General features: G+C 31.2%; 1 protein-coding gene across 1 annotated transcript in view; it reads right to left on the bottom strand.

Annotated features, from left to right (window-relative positions):
* LOC106636993 (RAS oncogene family member Rab32) overlaps positions 1-24687 on the bottom strand; it is a 268682-nt gene that overhangs the window by 60469 nt on the left and 183526 nt on the right. The window contains exon 4 of the mRNA XM_089589278.1: positions 13124-13352. Within this exon, the coding sequence (XP_089445404.1) occupies positions 13124-13352 (229 nt within the window). The remainder of the gene's footprint in view (positions 1-13123; positions 13353-24687) is intronic.

Raw genomic sequence — 24687 nt, forward strand, 5'->3', positions numbered from 1 at the left:
AAATCGGAGCTACCTGCAACATGATTAAGAAAGTGTGATTGTAATAGGCTGGAGCGTCTCGAAACTTTTGACAGTCGTCTCCCAGCGGATTATCAAGTGGCATCGAAAATGTGTATGATAGTTGTGCAGCTGAATATTCCAGTTATCGACCACACTTTTCTCCCATGAGCAAGTGACCTAGGTCTTCTTTTACCTTGAACCTCCAGGATTAACCAGTGCTACCAATAAAAATTATTCTTACCGATAACGTTTCCAGTGGAATACCCTGAGACGTATCTAGCCATGTTTGCTCCTACACTTAAGAGTTTTGCGGCCGTTCCACCATCTTGCCTAGTGCCATCAGAAAGTTTTTTACTACAAATGTAAGTCAGAGATAACAGCCTTGAGGTGCATGGATAGACACAACGGCTTTTGTAGCCCTTAATAATTCAGTTTAACGTATAAATCAAACTACCTTACACATACCCACATAAAGTAGTCAAAATACACCTCTTAGACATTTTTCGTAAGATGTTTAAAATAGTAGGTCCTCCATTTTAAATGTGGAAGATCCTATTTTTTTATAAGAGTCATTTTCAGGCTAAAGGGCAGAAAAAGAAGTTATCTAGGCTGATTAACAGTAAACACAGAAGTTGATTTATCAAATATTTTAAGGTCCACTATGATACTTCTGAAACGTATGCTTAACATTAATAATTACGCCAACATCAATAATTCTTAAATAAAACAGGGATAAACTGTTCGCAATTTTTACAAAAAAATCTCCCAACTTATTAATCAAGGCACTAGAGCAGCCCAAAAATAGGCCACTTTCCGCGACATTCCTAAAAACCAACAACCTTATTCCAAATTATATCTTGAAATGGTTGGCCATACTTCATTCATGCAAGACCAGCATGATGTCAAACGTTCTAAAAACGTTTGTCAGTGCTTTACAGGTAGCTTTAAAAGCCGAAGAAGTTAGAAAATTATTATACCCCAACACACAGACCAGTGTGAGCCATCACAACTTACACACGTACCTTGCTGAGATTTTAGACTCTTCAGCAAGACAAAATCTAACAGTACATAACTAGAACAGACAAAAATATTCTCAACATTTTTAACCTAATCAAACTACCTCATAATATGTTGAATTTGATAATCCCAACACAGAAATACGCAATAACGTTCCTCACTATTACAATTATAATGATACGAAAATCTTTCCTACTACGTTAAATTTAAATAAGAAAATAGTTTCTTACCAAGCTCTCCAATATAAAAACAAATTTATTAATTAATCTGTGAGATTTTTGCAAAAATAAAATAAAACACAATCTTATAAACTTTTAAATGACTCATGGAAACATCATCAAAAGCTCGTCCCTACACAACCAATACAACACCAAAACCAACTATTAGTCTGTTTCAATTGTCTCTTTTACACAAGTTTACTCCGGTGTATATATGGTAACTTGTCTGCTTCTACCATAGAAGGTACTCCTATACTTGCAACAACGCTTAGACACCACAAGAATTCCGAAACGTTACTAGCTTTTGTTCAAGGTCCAATTCTTTCAATAATTAAAAAAATTTTAGACCAAATTCTTCTAAACCAGGTCATTCTTTAAGTGGAAATAATGCTTGTCACCCAGACGTAACGGCGAGCAAAGACATAAATCAGCATTTACTGACGAACTTATTTGTGCAATCGCCCGAGTATCTGTCGCAAGAAACATTGGCAGTGCACTGAGAGTAAGACTTACAATTTCACAATGAAATTAAAGTGAAGATACTTTTATCGTAAAGAAAGAAGCTAACGTCAATAATATGAAAATATCTCCATTACTACCAAATGTCATGATAAATACTGATACAAAAATTGCTCTTATCGGATTTACATCTCAAAATATCATAACTTTAGAAACAGTAACGTAAAACATATTTCATAAAAATCACGTTTTTCAAATCTTAGCACAAGAAACACCCCTCCGTGAGACAGGAATATTAGGAAATTTATTTTTAGCCAAAAAATGGGCCAGGCATTGTTATAACACAAGAGCCTTGATACCAAAAAAAAAGACCTATAAGTCCCATTTCATTTATGAGAAGAATTGTCACAATAAGCGATAAAGAATGTAGACTGGAATTTCTTGATAGAACGACAAAATATATAAGAAATAAAAATTATTTTCACAAATTTATAGATAATATCAGCATAAATGAAGAAAAGTCAAGATCTCTTCCAACTTCCTAATATTTTAAGCTTACAGCAGAAACCTTTAGACTGAATTGTAATTACAAAATACTGGCCAGAACAAGAGTATTCATAAAAATTTCTGTAACACAGACTAACAGTCACGAGCAAGTATACCTGCACTCAACAAACACTACTCTTGGAATATTTATAAGCAAAGTGGTAACATATGATAAGAGCCACTATTTAACGATGGCTGTAAGCACTACAGAAAAGTCAGTAGAAATTATGATCCCTACACAAAATCTCGTACCTTTTCATTTAAATGATTCAGAAAACTTTCTCGACCCAGATTTAAGTAAGAATATTTCTAACATAGCAACAGAGGGAAAAATTGAATAAATCACAGAAAAACTTTTCCAGCATTACTGTAATAAAACGATTTATAAGCAGCTTTGCCAAATAGTAAAAGAGTATTCACATTCTATTTATATCTAAGGTGTCGCTGCTACACGTACATCGTATGTACAATACATTATACCAACAACTGATCATTAACTTGTTTTTACTTAACAACAAAGATATCCTCCTACTCTACACCAGTGAGTTAAAGATCAGATTGGAAAATTATTGAAAGGAGGAACCGTTAGCTACTCTTTAAGCCCTTACCATAGTCCGCTGTGAGTTGACCCAAAAAGCCAGGACCCAACGGAAAAAAGATACATTGTCTCGTCATATTTTGCAAAAAATTAAGCTCTAAAAACGATCTCTAATACCCGTTGCTTTATATTACAGAGATTTTAGCACAAATTGGTGAGTCAAAAGTTTTTTTAGTATTTGATCTGGTTAAAGGATCTCATCAAATTGAGGTATCTCCAGAAAATCGCCACAAAATAGCTTTTGGCACTCGGTACGGATATTACGGGTATACAGATATGCTATTTCCATTATGCTATGCACCAGCTAGATTTAAAAATCTCATGGATTTTGTATAAATGGGGAGATAAGCTCTTGAAGTTTGCCCGTTGGAGACTGTCCTGTTGGCTCAATTTTTTTTCCTTTATAGCTGTCAGGTTTTCCCAGCACAGACCTTAGAGAGGAGCGGTGATTCCTGGTTAAATGATTAAAGTCAAGAGGGTAGTATAGGGTCATCGGTCGCCAGAGTTTCTAGCCTTGCAACGAACAACTACGCTCGTGACGACTGCTAGTAAATGACTGACTTGGTTTAATAGGGCCCATCTTAAGTTCACATAGTCTTTAAGTTGATGAATTCTTTCCGGAGATAGTAGTAAAAATTTATTTGTTTGCCTGGTAGTTCAAACTTAGTCAGCCCTTAAGAAAACCGATGAGATTGATGGTTAAGTAGGAAACGTAAATACTTATAATAGACCTAAAAAGGGCCAGGAGTGAGACTTTCGTCTATTCCTTATTGTTATTATTCTTGATAATAAAGAGCTGGCTGCATGTCGATTGACTTTTACTCCTAAAGTCTCTTTGTACGGACACCGTACAAGAGGAAGGTACGCCACCGATCAAAGAATATCTTGCCTTCCGGTCGTTCTCCAGATAACCAACTGCTCATCATTAGTCGGGAAAGTGAGCCTTAAGAATACCTTTTCTGTGGGTATGCCGTTAAAAAGACCACTTAGAAGGAAAATAAGGACGAAAGAGACAAAAGGACGAAAGAGAAATAACACGTATGTGTATAAGAAAAATGTTTTTATTTTACATTATTATTACATTATAAAGTATATGAGTTTGAAATTTGCGTGCGATGTAGCATTTAATAAACTCAAACATTTCTGAAAGTATTTGAAGAATATAATAATACCCACTAGGTCAGACAATGAAACTTTGACCTTTTCGTTATGGCTCAATGCACTAAAATAAAATTAATGTTTCAGATCCTCTAGAGGTAGAGCAGTTGTAACCTTATTTAACTGAAGCAGCAAATGCACTAGATATAGGCAGCAGCTGCACAAGTTTTTAGGTGTACGCGCTAAGTCAAGCTCACTGTTCATGTGCAATAGCAACTTTAATCATGGGATATACCAAACAAACTTTAAATTTATTCATTAAGCACAATCTCATTAAATTCATAATATACTTACAAATACGTTTAACATGATAAAAGTCTGGAAATTTTTAAATTTTAGTCCCTTCTTATCTCTTATTTGACCGAATGAATACACACTAATCTCTTGACAAAATTCCAAAATGAAGAGGGATCGGTACCTATAATTCGATTATAAAAACTTATTTTAATTCAAGTCTTTTACATTTTGGTTCATTAAAGGTGTGATGTGTCGTGCCTTGCTCACCTTGCAGTCAGCAGCAAGACACGGGACATATAAAATTACTCTTTTTTATGATTTACTTTAGGGCTAAGCGGATAGGAGAGGTAGCTGGCAATCAGTATACATCCAAGCATTTATTTGAATTTATTTATAACCCAGAATTTATTAGTATTTCTATGCAACGCTTACTCTGCCTGACTATCCGACTTGGTCTGACTCCATACAACTTCAACCCTGCAGGTGCAGGTTTGGCAGTTGCTGCTCGGCACAATGCTTGTCTACAGTAGGGACGGGATAAATAGGAAATAGGCCTACCGTTCTTTTGCTACAGCAGGGGTCTCTTTGTAGCACTATCTTTGGGAACCGGGAGATCCGACGAGCAGGGGTTGGCACTCGAACCCAGTAGTCCTTGCCAGCGTGTGTGTGAAGGTCGCAGTGGCAGTCTGGGTAGCCAACAGGTAGCCGTTGTTCTGCGTCTCTCGGATTATACGTCCCGGCGGGAAGCAGACAAGGTGAAGAGTGTCTTTTTTGTCACCTTGCCGATTCGTGCTCCCTGATAATTTAGCTACCTGCCTGTGTATGTGTCGGTGCGCACACACTCCTGCCACTGCACACAGTCAAGGGCTGGCAGAGCTGCTTACAGTAGGGATAAGTGAAGGGATAGGTCGGTACAAGGGCCGTGGGTGGGGTAGTGTTGGTGTGCATAGTGCCACCTTTCCTCCTGTCTGCTACTACGACATACCGTCCTACCATGACGTCGGTTTACCACGTCACAAAGGTAACAGTTAAATAATAATATAATTTTGAACGTTCCCTGCTCCTTGTTTATTAATTCGTTTCTAGGTAACATCAAAATTTAAAAATTTTGGTTACATCAATTATTTAAACTTCATTTTACACATACTTTTTATTGTTTCTATGACTGTTATGTATTTTATTATTTATTAATTGATAAGTGGTTAGAAAAAATTCTTCATTTTCAGATTCAATGACAGATATGACTTATTTTCTTCACAGTATTCCTCACTTTAAATTAGGAAAATTTATCGCTTGTGCTTTTTAATATTAAAATTTAAATTTAAACTAAACCGAAAATTTTTCAAATTTTTAAAAATAAACGATACAAAAGTAAAAGTAAAAAGGGACGGAGATTGTTTATTAAGAACTTTTCCTTATTTTCTGTATGATAACGAAGGTTTTTATGAGACAGCTCCTTCTTTAGTAATTAATAATGGTTTAAATTAATAGGAAAATTATTATGAATTTATAGTAGGCAACGATTTTTATCAAAATGTGAAGAGTAGTGATAATTATAATAATATAATGTCAAAAAATAGGCCTTATGGAACAAGTTTTCAAATTAACAGCTTCTCAGATTTGTTTCATGCGCACGTTGAAGTTAATTTCTAAAATAATGTTGTTCAAACATTAGGAAATTCAAACAGTAATCTTAAACTTAATTTTTTTTGTATGGAAACATTCATTCTGGTCACTATGATGTGTTAGGCTTTGAAAACTGAACATAAAATTTTATTGATGATAGCTTACGGAAATCATTCGGAAACCAAAAAGATATTAGTCATAATAATGAAGAAAGTAATTAGTAAGAGAATTAAGGAAAAAAAAGTCAACAATACTAAATCTTCAAGACTCAAATTTGATAGAAAAATTTTTGATCAATTATGTAATATAATAAATCATTATTATTTAGAAAAAAATCTTTCTCAAAATAGGAAACTTAAATTCTCAGAAAATTAAAATCATATTTGAACAGAAGCTAACAATTTAATTAGTCATACGTTAAGCATAAAACAATAAATAAAATCTTTTTCCTTTTTTTGTATGATAAAGACTATTTTCAATCTAGAAAAAGATTGATGATAGTTAAAAATGTCGTAAAAAAATGGAACTTTTTTGTCAATTTCAGTGTTAGGAATGAATATTTCCGAAATGTAAGAAATTCTAAAAATTGTTTTGAAATATCAACTTACTAAGGAGCTTATGGTACATTAATGTAAATACAGAGTTTAGTGGATATAATAAATCTTCACATTACAATTGTTGTTCAAAATTCTATGATTATTTTATATTGTGGTAACTGTTCATATGATCTTAAATCAAATAATTATTTCCTGAAAATGTGCATTTAGCTGTATTCAAGTTATATTAAAATAGTGGTATTGAAAGAAAACTACGAAATCTCACATACATCGAATCCAGAAAAAGAGAAAAATCTGAATGTAGAAAAATGAATAGTATATTTAAGAATAAAAATTTATACCTAATTTTAAAAAGTACTCTGAATGAAAATAATAATTTATAAGTAAATGATGCATTTTATGGTAAAATAAGTAATAAGTGTATGTATCGTTTAGCAGTATTTTGGCCAGAAGAAAGTAAAAAAGTCAATGTGTTGTCATCAGGAAAAGGTTTGTCTAAGCCCGTTGCAAAAAATAGTAAACTATATACATGATGGTGATAAAATTTCTATTGATTTAAGGTTGAAATCTATAAATAATAGTAAAATTCTTAGAAAACACATTGAAACTTTGACAAAAGTTATAAAGAAAAATCCGATGGCAAAAAAGTACAAACATTTTCATTAAATCACAAATGTAGAAAAACTACCAAATTGTAAAATGATTTTTTTAAGAAAAACGGTCCAGCAAAAACATACATGTAATAAACCACTGACTGCAAAATGTGGTGCTATTATAGTTTTAAACTCTGGACTTTTAGAAAGCCTCGATCATTGTGTAAGCCCAAAAGAATTATCCGATAATCATCCTAAGGAAATATTTTTTAATAAACTATCTCATTTTATTGATCTCATAATATTTGCATTGTTTTTTCTTAGGAGATTGAGGATCGAGTACTATTTTTTTTTAAATTACTTAAATAACAGTAAAGAACTAACCATGTCACAACATTATTCTCACAGACTCTATTACAGACCAAACAAAATTTACTTTAATTTATCATTATATGGGGAATGACTGACACAACGATTTTTTATTTATTCTTAAACCATGATTTAATGTAACCGCTTAAATTATTTAAGATATAATAAAAAAAATTTAAGAATTGAATGTTATCAAGGTTTATTAGACGCAATGGTTAAAAGTGCATCCAATATTTTTAAAAATTGCGAAACAAAGGAAAAAATTAAAAATTTTTTCATACTTACTACTACATGCATTGGTAGTCCAAGATGTATGCAAAATTATGATCAAGATGCAATGTCTATAATGAGAAAATGTTGTAGACCAGATATATTTGTAACAGTAACGTGTAATCCTAAATAAAAAAAATGAGGTTAATTTTATCAAAAGTTTCTACAAATACAACACCAAATAATATTCCAAACATAACTATTAGACTATTGCACTTGAAATTGATATCAGTCTTGGATGACTTCATTGTAAACATTATATTCGGTAAAGTAATAGCATACGACTATCTTAGCGAACTCCAAAAACGTGGTCCACCTCATGCACACATTTTGATAACTTTGCATCTTGATAAAAAAATTATTACACCTAAACTTATAGATGCAACTTTTTTAACCAAAATTCCTTCTAATAATGCAAAACTTACAAAATTAGTAAGTAAATACATGCATGGACCTCATACAGAACAAATTCCTTGTGTGAGTGATAAAAAATGTACAAAAATTTTTTCAAAATCTTTCACAAACGTTACTTTATTTAAAAAAATGGTTATACTGAATAAAGAAGAAAAAATAATACTTCTGAACAACATGTTTATATACTTCGAAAAAAAAAAGGAATTTTAGTAGATCATTCAATGATTGTACAATATAACAAACTTTTGTTAATGAAATTTAAATGTCATATCAATGTTGGATTCTGTGCGTCTATTCAAAACATTAAATATATTTATAACTACATACAGAAAGGTAGTGATAGAGCATACATCAAAATTCAAAAATTAAAAGACTTAGACGAAGAAATATTTCATGGAATTAATAGTAATGTTGATGCAAGATATGTAGGTCTCATGAATGCAGCTTTGAGATCGCAAGAATTTACAATTTGTGATACAAGACACGCAGTTGTTAAATAACCTACTTGCCATAAAAACAAACATAAAGATTTTTTTTTAACTTGTATAAAATAAAGTAACTGGTTTAACGTCGTTAAAAAATATGAAAACATATAAGGCAATAACATATAAAACCTTCAAAAATACTGCAATTACAATAGGTTTAATAGACAATGATGGAAAAATAAATGACATTTAATAAAAGTAATTGCTGTTATGTTCACATATCATTTAGGACAATTTTTTGCTTGGTTTTTAATTTTAGAAAACGTTCAAGGTAATAAAATATAGAATAAATATAAAGAATTTCTTACGGAGGGTTTTTCAGATAGTAAAAATGATTTAGCTCTTTTACATATTTAACAAATTTTAGAATTAGAAGATGATTAATGTGAATGCTTTCATTCACCTACACCAAAAAAAATTAATAATAGAAAAGAAAATATAGATAAAGAAAAACGTCTTAGTAAAAAAGTGTCCTGTCGATGTATCAAAGTTTTAATAACAATCGGAGAAAAATATTTCATATTATTTGTAAACAAAAAATAATGTTTTCTTCATAGATGGTCTCGGAGAGTCAGAAAAAACTCATCTAAATAGAACGTTAATTTAATTTTATATTTCTCAAAATAAAAAGATTATGTTAATGGCATGGTCTGGCATAGCATTAATTTTTCTTCCAAAAGGAATGACAAGTCGTAAAACTTTAAGACTCCCTATATATATAAGTAATATATAGAGTACCTTTTTAAAATTCAAGTCAGTCGAAAAAAAATGAACAGAAGTTGATTTGATTATTTGGAATAAGGCTGTAATAATCTAAAAAAAAACCATTGAAAATAGTAGACAGAACGTTAAAAGATTTATTTAATAATGAAAAATATTTCAGCAATAAATTAGTTATTTTAGGATTTGATTTTCATCAAATTTTTGCAGTGATAAAAAACAGTAATAGAATAGTATATTGCGTACTAGTTTGCAAAGGCTTCGATTTACGAATTGAGAGGTTTACGGTATGAGCCGAGGGTGAGGGCCATAACGACGTTCGTAAAGAAGCTTTTTCGAACGAGTTTCGTATACTATTTTTCCGTCTAAGAACCCAAAATCAAGCGATAAAGGTGCTATTTGGAGGTTAGAAGGTGGAAGAAATTATATTCGAATAAACTAATAGATCTTTATGCTTATGGAACTTATTTTAAGTTTTTAAACAAGAAATCAATAATTGTTTGAACGATGGAAGATTTTTACAATTATGATTTAAAATTAAGGAAGTGGAAATAAAAACTCTTAACATTGCTGAAAATTAAATATCAAACGATGTATGTTCCCAATAACTTTCTAATATCTATAATTCTTCAATGCACAGTGTTGTACCCACATCATATAACGAGTATTCTGGTTATTTAAATAATAAAATACTTATAACATTAACTGGAGGAATTAAAACTTACTTGAGTATAGATAACGCAACTCATAAAGGAGTTGATTCATCGGACGATACTATTTTTTTTAATTTTTTGGTAAAAATGTTGAACAATATTCGTGAAGGATTACCACCTTATGAACTTAATCTAAAATTTGGTACCATAGTCATGTTACTTAGAAGTTAATGTATATCAGAAGGACTGTGTAATAAAATACGCTGACCAATCACAAAATTATTACAGTTTGAAATCGGAGGAGAAATACTAACTAAAGCAAAAAATGAAAATAGAGTCTTTATTTCAAGAATAACCTTAGACACAGAAAACACCTTAACATAATCTTTTACTTTGTATCGTCAACAATTTCCAATCGTCGTGGCATTTGTTATGACAATAAACAAATCTTAAGGTTAAAGTTTTGACAATGTAGACTTGTATTTAAGAAAACCCTTATTTTCCTATGGTTATTTATACATAGCTTTATCAAGATGCAAAAATAAAAATAATTTATTTATTCAAGTAGAAAAAGAAAAAAAATAGAAGTAGAAAATGTTGTTTGAAAAAAGATTTTTCCAGGATTGATTGACTTTACTTAATAATTTTTATAGATAAATCAGCAATATTCTTGGCGATTAATCAAAAGTTATTCTATTTCTGAATATTTTATCATTTAAAAAGTATGCATGACATGTTGTATTATTTTTTTATAATGACACTTGTTTGTTAAAAAAATAAAATTATAAATTTTTCAGAATAAAAAATCTCTTATTTCTTTAACAAAAACTATTACAGTAATTATTGTGAACAATTTTAAGACATTTGGTTGATTTTATGATCAACATTTTAAATTTCAGTCATGAAAGGGAATTTAAATTCATTGATTTACAAAATTAAGGTACAAAAATAATTATTTTATAACACGTATACATCAAAGGGAATAGTAAGAGACAGATGTTTTCTTTAAATTAAGATTATACGTCTATATATATACATAAAAAAATTAGTATACTTATATTTTTATATGTATACATTGTTATAAATAGTTTCCTCATTTAAAATTGGGTATGGGGAGTTCTGTCTCTTCATGGTTATGATACAGCTTAATTTAATAGGTTATTCACTTAACCTTTTAAAATTAGGTGATACTTCAACGGTTATTAATATTCAATAATTATGTAACGTTTCAAATTGTTAATGAAGTTGTATTCTGTCATACATGTAGATATAAGAAATAATGAATGTTACATTGTTTTAAAATAATAGTAACAAAAAATAGAGTTGAATGCATCGAAAACCTTATACTTATTAGTGAATTAATACAACAAGATGATTAAGGTTATTACATTATGATTTAAAATATATTACTTATTAATATTATAACATAACTAAACAGAAAGTCTATATTTTATCAATATGCAAAATCCATTTATTTGCCTTTTTGGCGGTGAGGAAAAAAAGATGAAAATAATTATTCTTTAAACTAAGTATAATTAACTATATTGTAAATAGAGATATTTTATACTCAATAGAAAAAGTTGCAATCGGACAAAAAATGGTGGGGAATGGCAATGGGTGAACATAAAAAATGGTGTGGGGGTCTGTGAGGGAACAAGAAAAGTAATGTGAGAGCTGTGGGTGGTCTGAGGGGGACTGTAGGGGTCTCAAGAAAAAGTGAGAAACATTTAGTTAACGGGGAAAGCGATTTAATTTTAGCTCATTTGTGGAGGTCTGTGGGGGGATGTGTGGAACGCCTCTTACAGATTGTTTAATATATGAAGATATAAATTTTTTTAAGCACTTATGCCAACCTTTTTTTCATTTCTTAAAGCACTTGTTTTAAGCACTTTTTGGATAACCTTGAGATTTTTTAGCCATGCAGTTTTCATATCCATAATCGTTGCAAATCTCAGTCTTTTTATTAGTTACCTAATACTCGGTCATAAAAAAAGTCACATTGGCTAAATTTGACGAGTATGGGTTCTGAGGCAAATCTTTGGTGTTGTTTTTGGCCAAAAAGTCTTTCACAACAAAAATAATTCAACAGAGGTGTCATCTTGGTGCAAAAGCAATGAATTATTCTTCTACAAATCCAGATATTTTTTTTTTATATGGATCCTTGCAAGCAGTGCGTAACTTTTAGATAGTACTCCTTATTGACCGTTTGTCCATATCGTAAGAACTCTTGATAAACTATGTCACAGTATTTAAAGAAAATAGTAAGCAAATTTAACTGAACTTGGGGTGCTTCTTTTTTATCTCCCCTCACCTGGGCGTTTTCCTTCGGTCGTTAGAGCTTTGGTCTCGATATTATTATCATATGCCAAAGACTTATCCCTATATGATCCCTTTGAGCAAATCGAGATCATCATTGATGTCCGTCAACAGCATTTGAGAGATGCTTACACGACAGTTTTTTTGGTGAAAACTAAGTATTTTCGGAACAAACGCTGTTGACCCACGTCTGATGCCTAAAACGTTAAAAAAAAAAAAAGAAAAAAAATGTGTAGCACGAATAAATTGATGAAGTCGATGGTTTTTCTTAACAACTTACTTTACTTTCTTAATGAGGTCGTCTGTTGTTGACGTGATCAGGCGTCCAGAGTGAGGCCCACCTTGGCATCCTTCCAGCCATCTTAGAAGCAACTTAATCACTTGTGAATACTTTTTTTTTAAGTTAGTATTATTAAATACCTCGTTTAACAGTTTAAGTGTTTTACAGCACATTTTTCTATTTTTAACACAAAATTAAAGGCCAGTTTTCTTATCCATTTCTTTTTCGATGACAAAAAATCTCTCAGCACGCAAAAACACTTCTTATCGTTATGCGTTTCATAAACACAATTATCATGCTACATAGCTAAATCTGTTAACATTTTATCGTGACCAGTGTAACAAAATAGAAAAATCAAAATTGATAATCGAATGTACATTGCCCACAAATTTTGAAAAGTTACCTCACATTTTAAATACACCTTGTATGTTGGGATCACAGATCCTTACTAAGGTTTTTTAGTAAAAAAAGTAGTAAAAGTATCGATTACGAAGAATGTTATTCATATATTTATTTTTTTATGTTCTTTAAGATAATGTTGAAACGTTGTTTTATTTATAATTATCAAAAACAGTTAAATATCAAAAAAATTCACAAATATGTTTACCTGCAATATCCCACAATTGTAACCGTATGACAGTTTCTGGATTCCAGTTCAAAACTTTCAAGGCAAAATCTACACCAATTGTTGCTCTATAATGCTGTGAAAAAAATTGATGAACATATCGCTTTATCAAAGATGTCTTACCAGCTCCAAGCTCTCCTATAACTAGTATTTTATAAAGGTGCTCCATTTTCGTAGATTGCAAATCATTATTCAGCTGATTTTCTGATATCTGAGGTAAAAAAAATAAAAGACTTTCTTACTAATGATAAAACTTATTTTGCTTAGCTGTATATAATATGTACGAAACTGTAGCGTTTAAGCATAGAACTAAGATGTATGGTATTTAATTTGTGTTAACGTTTTTAACAAGGTTCTAATTAGACAAAAAGTCTTATATTGGTGTAAAGACAAACTCCTTTTATAGAACTTTGTTCTGAAATGATTCTTAATTAATTTTCAAGCATTCATTATCTTTTTTTTTTTTTTTTTTAACAAATAACGCAATTCAATTCATGCTTATAATTTTAAAATGCCTTTTGAAATGCTAACAAATCATCATTCTATGTAAGCTTTTTTAGCTGTCAAAAGAAGTAATAAAGCTTTGTAATTTTTTTTTTATTGAAGTAATTCATTTAATAAATTTATTCTATTAAAAATTTTTATTGTGTTAATATCTGCAGTAAAAGTTGTTTTTACGACGAAATTATAAAACATGGATTTGTACGTAGTAGATCATTTTTTATTGTTACTATCAAATTGTTTGTGAAAATAAAATAAAGACTATAAATTATGACAGGCAGACAGAAGAGGTCGAGAAAGTAAAGAAAAAAAGATTTTTTTTGTATATACTATTGAATAATTCAAAATCAGCAGTTCACAATGTAAACGCAGTACGTCACGTGCGTACTCTGTAGCATGCAGACCAGCTCTACCTTTTCACCAGCTTAAGTAGTCAAGTGTTCGTATATAACATAAAGTGGCGTGCGTATACAGTTGTATGCTACCTCAGAGATTTTTTTCCCAACCCCTTCGTTAATAAAGTCGCTTAATCGATTTTAATATAATTTTTTTTTTTTTGACTGAGAAGGGTAAAAAATTTTCAGACACCCCGACTATTTAAGTGGTCGGGTTGGATTCACCTGGAGTTTCTACTGACTAAAAACTAATTTTTCTGCATCTGTATGTAAGGACTTTCTTAGAAGACAATAGTGATTTAAAAAAAGGAAGTGGAATGTTACACAACACAGAATTTTTAAGGTTTCTTCGCTCTTAAGAAGATGATAGAAGAGATATTTACGCATCTAGGAATAGCAGTTTTATGCAATTAATCTCTAGTAATCAGTTTTAAATGATCAACTCTTACACCTAATTAATTATTAATTTTAATACAAACCATGAGAGATTACTAAGCAATTTTTCATATAAAGCTTCGATAAGAACTCAACCAGATGATTTGTATATTGAAACAGCCCCTCTATCAGCTTCAGACACCATCCCAAACAGAAAAAATTAATTCAAATTTAATGTGGAGCAGACGATTTGTTTAGTAATTATGTAAAATATGTAAGAAAGGTTTGGCAAATATGTGAGCAAGATTCCCACGTTGTTAAATAAAATGTTACTTTACTTTAGTCAGGTGCTAAACCTTATTAAAATCAGCTGTCTTAGTTGCAGATATAGCAGCCATGTTATATCATATGAGTGACATAGGTGTGAATGTTCGATCAAGAACAAGACTAATACAGTTGCTTGAAGAAATTATTCCATGACAAGCATCGGACATGGCTACGTACTGGGCCTGATAAGTATACAGAGCATCATGCGTTTACTTATCTGTGAACAAAGTAATGAAATTATCATTTGTTCTTTTAACTGTCGAAAAGCTACCTGATTCATAATTATTGGTCACCTTTTTGTATAAGAATTTTAAAGTTTAACTTTTTCTTAAATCTTTTTTATATAATTTACTTGTTAGAGTGTCATTTATTTAGCTTTTGATTATGATCACTGTTTGTGTTTGGAAATGTTTTAGCTTTACTAAAATTCGTTATGTCAAACTTAATCATTATTTTTTCTTTGACTCTCTTCTCTTTGCAAACGTAGTTATTAGCTACTATCATGTTATTAGCAAGCAGAAGAATCAACAGTTTGTCATCTTTTTTTCAAGTAAACAAGCATCCATTCTCCATACGAAAAGTCAAACCATTTTTTTTTCGCTTGGTTAAATCTTTCATTCCAACTTTCAGGACTTATCTTTACTCGACAGAAAAAGAAGTTTAATTTACAGACCTTTTGCTTTGAAACTTCAGCTAAATAATGTTCTTCTTCTGGTATTTCCATCTGTATCCTTTGTTTTACTGCCATTCAAGAAGGTAGTCTTCACATTAAGTTGATTAATGTCCTAATCAAATTTAGTCATAATAGCTGAAATGGCTCGAGCTAAGGCTAATCTGGACACTGAACATAAGTTTCCATGAAGTTGCATACATAAAAATTATAAGTTGAAACCTAAATATGTTATCAGAGGTTTTAAAGATAAGAATCATTAGTTCTTCGACCACAAATCGGGCTTTGTACATTAATTTTTAATTTATTTTAATTTTTTCTCAGGTCTTGTAAAACAAAACAAACACCCTGTAAAATAAGTTCTGTTTAGTTTGGTTCCACTAGCTAAGAACTAAGATTGATTAACTAAGTCCCGGACTTGGTTCTTATTCATGGATTGCAATTGATTTTATGTTGACTTAAACCGAGAACTTTTTTTTGTCCTTATTGATTCAGAAAAAAATGAAGAATTGTTATTTTTGCCAGTCATTAATGCAAAATAATGTCCGTTGCAAGGTTTGAATTTAATATTCGTGAAGTTAGTATTATTGACAATATTTTCTGGAAATAAATTCTCACGTGGTCTGCATTTTTACTTTCTCCGTTTGCTTGAAGAGATCAGTTTCAGATTTTTTTTTTTTTAACTTATATATCTACATTTGTTGATTAACGTTGGTTGACGAAGTCGATCATGGTTTCCCAGTTAGCTATAATTTTTTTTTTTATAGAGATCCTTATAAGCTAGTCATGCTACAAAACTAACATTTTAACTTCCATAGTATTGACTCTGTTTCAGTTAGAAGACACCAAATTGTGTTAGGGTTTTAAGAAGATTAGCTAATTTATATAAGTTATAAAACAAGCAATATCTTCTGTGTGGCATAAATACTATTAGTGCAGGATGATACGTACATGTACACCCAAATGTATGTGATTATTTCCAAGCAGTGACCTTAAATGACAACGTCGAATGTTGTTTCCTCTTGGTTGATCAGAAGTAACTTTAGAGTCTGTAAGGCAACTAGCTTTTTGCCATGAAAACAGATGGGAAAAGAGAGAGAGAGAGAGAGTGCATGTATCATGTACATCGCCTGCTAATGTTTTTATTTGTAACGTCCTGAAATTGCAGCAATTGTCAACGTTGGTAACTTTGGCACATCATAAAGGGATGGCACACTAAGTCCACTACAAAAAAAACGATAAGATAGCTACAACTAGAAAAATATGCTTCTCTATCAAGAGCTGCATTCTGTGGAGATTATCAAGAATTCTTGTTTCTAGTAATCTCTTATTATAGCTTTAAAGGTTGTTAGCAAATGCTATTTTGCTTAATGCCAGCTTAGAACCTTTTGCCAGACAGGTTACTATAAGTATTTATTTTTAAGAACTCTAACCAGGCAACATGGTACTTTGTGTGTCTACATTCTCCTTTTCTTTGAGAATTAAATATCTGTAAGACATAACTGCAGCTATCTTGTATTCCAAGTCATGGATCCCTAATAACCAATGAACATTAAAAAGAAGAATAAATTTTGTTTATTTTGTTGTAATTTAAGTCATTTCTCTCATCTTTGATCTGAAAAAAAAAAGAAAATCCAATCCACAAGAAGCTGCCCAATAGTTACAAGAATTTTAGAATACTTATTTGTCAATGAACTCCTGAATTATTTGTAAAATTTGTTTGGTTTTATTTGTTATGCTTACTTTAGGGTAAGTTTGTCTGCCACTTCTTTTAAATCTTGATGCGAGCTAGTCCCTTTATATGTGCAGCTCTTAATTTACTTCAAAACAAATACACAGTGAATTTCCTACTCAGATAACTTAAATGACTTTTCATTATTAAATGATTGTGAGATTTTTTTTGTACAACACTAATGATAGCAAAAAATTATGACAACAACAGTTAAGAAGACCACGAATTGTGTAAGCCAAAGACCAGTTTCTTACATCCACCTGTATCCGAGCAATATTTGTCTGGGGCTAATTTGTAATAAATTGAAAAACCTTTATTGATCGTTGGCTTACACGAACGGTGGTCTTTTCAACTCATGTTGTGACAATTTCTTGCTATTATCAGTATTATACAAAAACCAATGTCATAATTATTTAATGATTAAAAGTCATGGAAAGAGTTATTTAAGCAAAAAAGTCACTGTGTATTTTATTGATTTAACTTAAGAGCTGTACATATAAAGGGACTATCTTGCACCAAAGCTTACGAAAAGTGGCAGGCATAGGCAGACAACGTTTATTATACGTGATAAATAAGGACTAAGAACTTGGTATTATGAAACACAACTGTTTAAACTGTATTTATGATGACAACGGGGCAAGTACAAAAGCGTATAGATATTCGTAACATTTATGATTATTTATTATCTCACCTTAATGTGAGCAGTACCAACGAAGCTAAGCAAATTTTAAAAATATCTCAGGACTCTATTGATGAACAAGTACTCTAGAGTTCTTATAGCTGTTTGGTGACTTCTTGTTTCTTAGATGAGAATATTTCCAAGTCAAGGATGAGAAGAAAGGGACTTAAAAGTGATAAATGTAATAAAAAGTAAATTTTCAAATGATCAGTTACAGTTCGTGAAGGACAAAGAAATAGTGTACAACATAATCAAGAAATTTTTAGAAATATACATAAAAAAATTTACTGCACTGCAAATTTGAGTCAGAAACAAGTTGGAAAAATTCAATGGAAAAGACTTTTAAAGTTTAAGCTAGTTTTTTACTAAGTTTAGAGCGTTGATTTATGATTTAAGAAGTGCTGGCACAAATGTGACTGAATAAAAAAGTTCGTTAAGTTGTGTTGGTGACTTAATCAATGTGTTAGAAAAATTCGATGAAAGAGTTAAGCACATAAAAAAAAAGTTTTTGAATTGAAGAGGAAGATAGAAGCAAAAACAGACTTGGAACTAATAGAAAAAAAGATGGAGTATGTTTCGGGTGTAAAAAATGAAGACATTTTCAGGCACAACGTACAAAAACGTGAAAAAGCTACGAATTATAAGAGCAAAGTGGTGTGCAGCAGCAACGAGATGGGTGCCAGCAATAACAATAACAGCAGCAGCAGTATTAAGGTGGCATGGGTGGTGGCCAAGGACGAGGACGTGGAGCTGGTAGATGCTCTAGTCAACATTGTCGAGGAGGCGTTGGGCAGCAAAATAATCAAAAGCATCAAAACGAGAATGGGTATGTAAGTAGCTTTAATGTGGAATTTGAGGAAAAACCTATAATAAGTTAAGTATTGCAGTAAACAGCTGTACTAGTGAGGTTGAATAGTTATTCGATAACGGTTGCTCTGATTATGTTGTAAATAGTGATTCATGTTTTTTTAAATCTACTAAGCTAAAAGAGCCTATGAATGTAAAAAAAAGTAATGGGCATTTTTCAAAGGCAACTAAAGTTGGTAGTATTAAACAAAAATTTAATATGTATGAAAAAAATTAAAGTCAATATTAAAAAACTGTTATTTATTTTAGAAAGATACATTAAGATCTAATAAGTTATGAGAAACTGAATAAAGTGAATAAAATTGTTTAAATTGGTTCTATTTCAAAAGTTTTTAATCCAAAGAAAAATTTAGTTGTACCAGCTATAAAAAAAAATGATATTTATCTTATCATAAGTAAAATTTTAAAAAATAAGTCAAAATAGATGATAAAAAATAAGTTAACACAAAAACGAAATTGGCATTGAATACTAGGTTATGTAAGTTTCAACAGTTTTAGATAAATCTGTGACACACAAATGCTAGACGGTTCGCCTAAGGAACTAGAGCCGAATTTTTTGAAAATGGAAAATTTGTTTGGATAAGAAAATGCATAATCCAGCATTTCATAATAACAGATCGAGGGCGAAAGATATTTTACAAATCTTACGTAATGGCTTAAATGGACCTGATAGTTCTACTGGTTTGAATGGTGAGAAATATTTTTTAAGTTTTATTGATGATTTTAATAGAGTAGCCTAAGTTCATTGTGATAAATTAAAAGATCAGGTACGTAACTATTTTGTGAAGCATGTAAATTTAATTGAAAGTAATTCAGAAAAAAAAAATTAACAAGATTAAGATGTAATAATGAAATGGAATACATAAAGAAAGATATAAATTATTTTTCAAGCAAAAGAGGTATCTTTATTAAACCGTGTCTTTTTTGGAATGAACATTTCTAACAAAATAAAACAATAGGAAAGTATAATGGAGACATTATAAATACGTCTATGTGTTTAATAATAGAGGCAAGTACATAACAGATTTTGCCAGAAATAGTTAAAGTAGCAGCTTATTTGACGAATTAAATGATCACTAATACTGTTAAAAATAGTAAAACACCCTTTAAAATTACGTTTGGGTCAAAGTCTAGCATTAAAAATATTAAAATTAAGAAATCTAAGGTTGTTGTGAGAATACCAGAGGAAAAAAGTTCCAAATAGGACTGAAACATAGATTTTGGAATTTTTTTGGTTATAAAAATGTTGTTTATAGAGTTCTGATCGATAATAAAATAGTTGTAGCTAGACACGTCGATATAATCAAAGAGGGCAAAGATTTTATTGATTCTGAATTAGAGGACAACATAAATTACTTTAAATAAAAACAAAGTTGCAAACAGAAGTAGCCATTTGAATATAAATGGTAATAAAAAAAATAGTTTGAATTTAAGACAGTGAACTAGGGAAAAAAAAACCTGAGAAATAAAGAGATAAAAATTTTGTATACAGTTATAATAATTATGTTAATTATAAAAATGCTGCTTGTTCTTCATAATGATGCTATGACTAGTAATCAGTCACAAACAAAGAGAAAAGCAGTAAGTAAGGAAATGTACTGTGTAAACGGTACTACGTCTTTAACTTCTGTAAATAAACCAAAAGAGAAACTAGCTCTAGATTTAAAATGAATGTATACAAAAAAGCAAATGATATTTCGCCTCGGGTGGCGTATACGCGGATGGTGATGTGCTATTTTTCTGCCGAGTGACGTATACGATTCTTCTTCATACCCGGTGGGAAGTTCGCAACCAAAAAAAAGTTAATTATTGCCTCATTTAATTTAAAATCAACACACAGTCGCTCCGTTGTTAAATGTGAACGCTCATGTGTTTGTTGATCTAGGGACTCTAAGGAAATAAAGAGCAAGTGAGATAGAAAACAACATATAGCGACTGCGGTATTAATGCAGCAGCCACGCTCGTAGAAGTCGTTCAATTACGTATAAAATTCAGTTACACACAAAACTTATATTGAAATCTTAGAACATGTTGAAATATGTCGTGTAACTAGTGACATCTAGTCTGTGGCATAAACACTATAAGTGTAGGATGATATGTATATGTACTTTGTTAACTGATACAGTTAGAGAGACAGAACATGGCTGCTGCTGCACGTGCACGCTATCATTAGGTCTCTTAGTACAATGAGGGAGTATTTTGTCATCCAATTGAATCTAAGTTGTTGTTATGAAAAACACTTGTTTATATGTTAACGAGTGTACATTTGTTGATCTACTACACAAGGATGTAACTAATTGAGACATCTCTGTGACCAGCAATTCTAAATTTTTGGCATTTTTTTCTTTGAACCTTAAATTATGCGACTAAACTTAATCTTTTATTCTGCCATGGCTTCTCTAGATTTGTCTACTTGTTTAATCTCTTTAAATAGCTTATCAAATTTTCCAATTTTTTAATAAGAAACAGTTGTTTTAGTGTTTGAAGTATTACAGTTAGGTGGTCTTGCTGTATCCTTATTCAATCTCATTTTATCTAAATATTTACTATTTATAGTCACTGCTGTTTTTAAAATTATGTATCGGGACTGATCCTTTTCTTAATGCTCCGTCCAACATGTCACGATCTGTTAAGCAAATTTTGTTTCACCATCTTTCGTGAGTATAATAAACGTTAACTCAATCAACCAATAAGTTTGTGTGTACATGCCAGTTACCACAGATTAATTTGATCTTGAATCAATGATGTAAATTTTTTCATTGTTTTGGTTCAACACAAATCCTATCTTTATGAAATAACGCCAAAACAGAAAACTCTGAGCCACTTCTTTCGAACAAGCTCAATTATTAAGAGAGACAGGTATACCGTCGTTTTTCGACATTATCGTTCCTATTTTCTCAGGTTCTAAATTCTTATCTGAGTTGCTGTTAGCCCATTAAATAGCACCCTAATTGTATTTAAAAGGCTTAAAAAGAATTGTTAACTCTGAGAAACGATCGGTAGACAAATTTCTTATTTTTTTAAATCTCACGTCTTATTTTTTGATTCCTCCTCGAACGATCTCTTAACAAACATTATGCAATCAGGTAGAAAATCTCCTTGATAAAATTCTATTTGAGAGTAGGAGTTCAATAAATAAGAAAATCCTCTATTTAACTGGTAACTAAGATTTAATAAAATTCAACATGTATTTACATATATGCAAGGTTAATTTAAAAAAATAGTCATTTCAAAGCAATACAGCTTTAGAAGCTAGAATGATATCATTTCGTGAACCATGTTGAGACAACTCGAGAAGTACAGCGAGGCAGACCAAGAAATAACAATTAACAATAAGCTAAGTTTAAATTGTTCCAAAAAATAATAGTCTGTAATAGTCTCAAATGTAAAAGATGCGTTCAGTTCAAAGTATCAAAGCAAAGAGACAGGATGAGAGAAGAAAGCGTAGCAGCGAGCCATGAGTTCATGGCCATCACCGTCGAGCCGAATATAGGTGGGTGGAAGGGAAAAAGTTACAAAATACATAAGCATTAACAAATTACTAAGTCTACAACCTCCAATCATCCGCTATACAGCGCGAAGCTTTAACATGGCACTAAAAGTCTAAAGATGTCTAATTTATTGACGTACTCTATAACACTCTTAAATTTTGACCATCCTTGAAGGGTACAAAAAGATGTTAGTTTCAATCAAGATCTGGTAACCATACGTAACTGTTTTATGGACATTGAATACAACAACGTTTCTGAAATTAATTTAGCTCATGGGAGTGCTGCTGATTTTAGTAGATGAAAAATGTGACTTCAGAGTTAAACAGATTTACTATAAAATTCAACTGGCTTCTGATACTTATACCAAAGACAAAATAAGTCTACATGAAATAATAATGAATGAAAGCAATGTCTGCTTCTATTTTATAGATTGTTATTGTTGTATACCATCCTCTCTTGAGAGTCTCATTTAATACTTAGAAGCGCTTAAGGACTCATAGAGAACTAGTCTATTGTTGAATCCAGTGGAATTGACTACTTAATTAAATTTGGGACCATTCACTGCAACCTGATATACCACTGCACTTCCTATATCGTGTATACCTTAGTATCTTGTAATTTAAGCATATTTTAGCTACACGTAGTATGTAAATGGATATACTCTTAGTATTTAAACGACGTACATATCTTTACTAAAAGACTCATCAATAAGGTTGCTAGTGTCTATATGAACAAGCTTTACTATGTCTCCCAGATAATTTCTCACTAACTCGTCAAAAAAACAGCACACAAGAGATTTAGATTAGCTTGGTACGCACAACCTGATGTACAAAGGCATAATTATGATGACCTTGGCACATTCCAACTGTGTTACCACTCTTGGTAAATCTGGGAAGGCTGTGAAAATTGAGTCGTCAAAATATAGGCCTTAGCACCGTATGACTCTTGTTACTTATTAACAACTTAAAATTTTTTTTCTTCCGTTTATTAAGCATACTATTTTTATAGACTGAAATAATGAGAAGTTGTATAAACATTTTTTTAAAATCATTGATAGCATTCTTTTTCCTTTAACTACTCAAGTCAGTGTATTACTTTAATAAGGTATTTTGTTTAAATATCAAAATTTGATGTTTTTTTTAAATCGTATGCCATACTAAGAATGATCAAAAGAAATATTATATTCATAGTTTCCGATCTAAGAAACATTTTATGTATGCAATGATTCGCTTGCGGTCAATCTGCATAGACTAACAAATTAGTGAAAAACATGGTAATTTTTCTTCTCTTTCACTTTCTTATCACCAATGCATATGTTGTTAATCTTAGTTTTATGGTTGCTACAATGGCTTATGCCACCTCAAATACCTCACTTGATAAGCTTAAACATGTAAATTTCTGTCAGTTACTACAACATAATATCCATACACCGTAATGCAGCACATCCAATACAGTCTGGAATAGTATAGTAGCAAGCAGGTTCCAATTTGTTGAATTTTGAGACAATTACCTTGAAACATCATATATGTCTACTAAAATAAACATATTAGTCTTCATACAGAGATTGTCGTAATTTCCTAGAATCTCTGTACTCAATTTATTCTATATTTTCTCATCATAAGCGCAATATTTTCCTTAGACATTATTTCTACTTGGGTAACTATAAGAGTCTATTAAAGTAAAAAGCTCTCAAGCTGTTTATCCCAGAAAGAATTAGAAATACTAGGAGAAAGCACATTCTCTTGTCAATTACTTTTTTTTTGGTAAAATGATTGAGGACATCCTTACTAAGTATCTCTAGTTTTCCTAAATATTGAGCCAGCTTCTTGAGAAATGATGGTACAAAATTATAAGCATGTATAAAATACAAGCAGACGTTAATTTTATTCATTATAATGAGGACATTCTAACGTTTGAGATGTCACAAAATAATCTATTTACTTTGTGGCTTAATCTTGTGCTTAATAGCCAAGGATTCCAGTTGATTAGATGTTCGTGTTCGTAACTTCACTCAAAATGGCTAGTGAAGCGTGGGTCACATACTTACAGCAGAACGTAAGTATTTTGGTAAGTTTGTCTGGCAACTTTGCAGATAAGTACGTGGATATTGGTCGAGCACAGGAAGCAAAAGGTGAGGAAAAAATTCTGTAACTAAAAGACTTTTGACTTACTCGTTCATTTAAATAAATATTTGAAAGTGTTATACAAATTATAAATGGCCTCTCACTGGAAAGATTACGGACTTATACAAAGAGACTTTTAATACAACAGCTGTGCAGAGTGAGTCGTACGTAGCAGCTATAGCCAAGTATTGGACTTCACCTAGACGGTGAGTGCAAAGATGGTCGTACACTAACGTTTATAGATAATGAGCGCGCGGTGGCTTGGTCGGCTAGGTCGTGGATTGGCACGCGGGAGACCGTGGTTCAATTCCCGGCCAGTGCGACTTTTACGGGCAAAGTACCTCTGTGTCTTTCACATGTGCTTTTTCACCACGCAATGCTCCTCG

Source organism: Copidosoma floridanum, unplaced genomic scaffold (genome assembly GCF_036245765.1).
Source record: "Copidosoma floridanum isolate Cflo_tuat_1 unplaced genomic scaffold, Cflo_Japanese_pri ptg000008l, whole genome shotgun sequence".
Classification (NCBI taxonomy): domain Eukaryota; kingdom Metazoa; phylum Arthropoda; class Insecta; order Hymenoptera; family Encyrtidae; genus Copidosoma; species Copidosoma floridanum.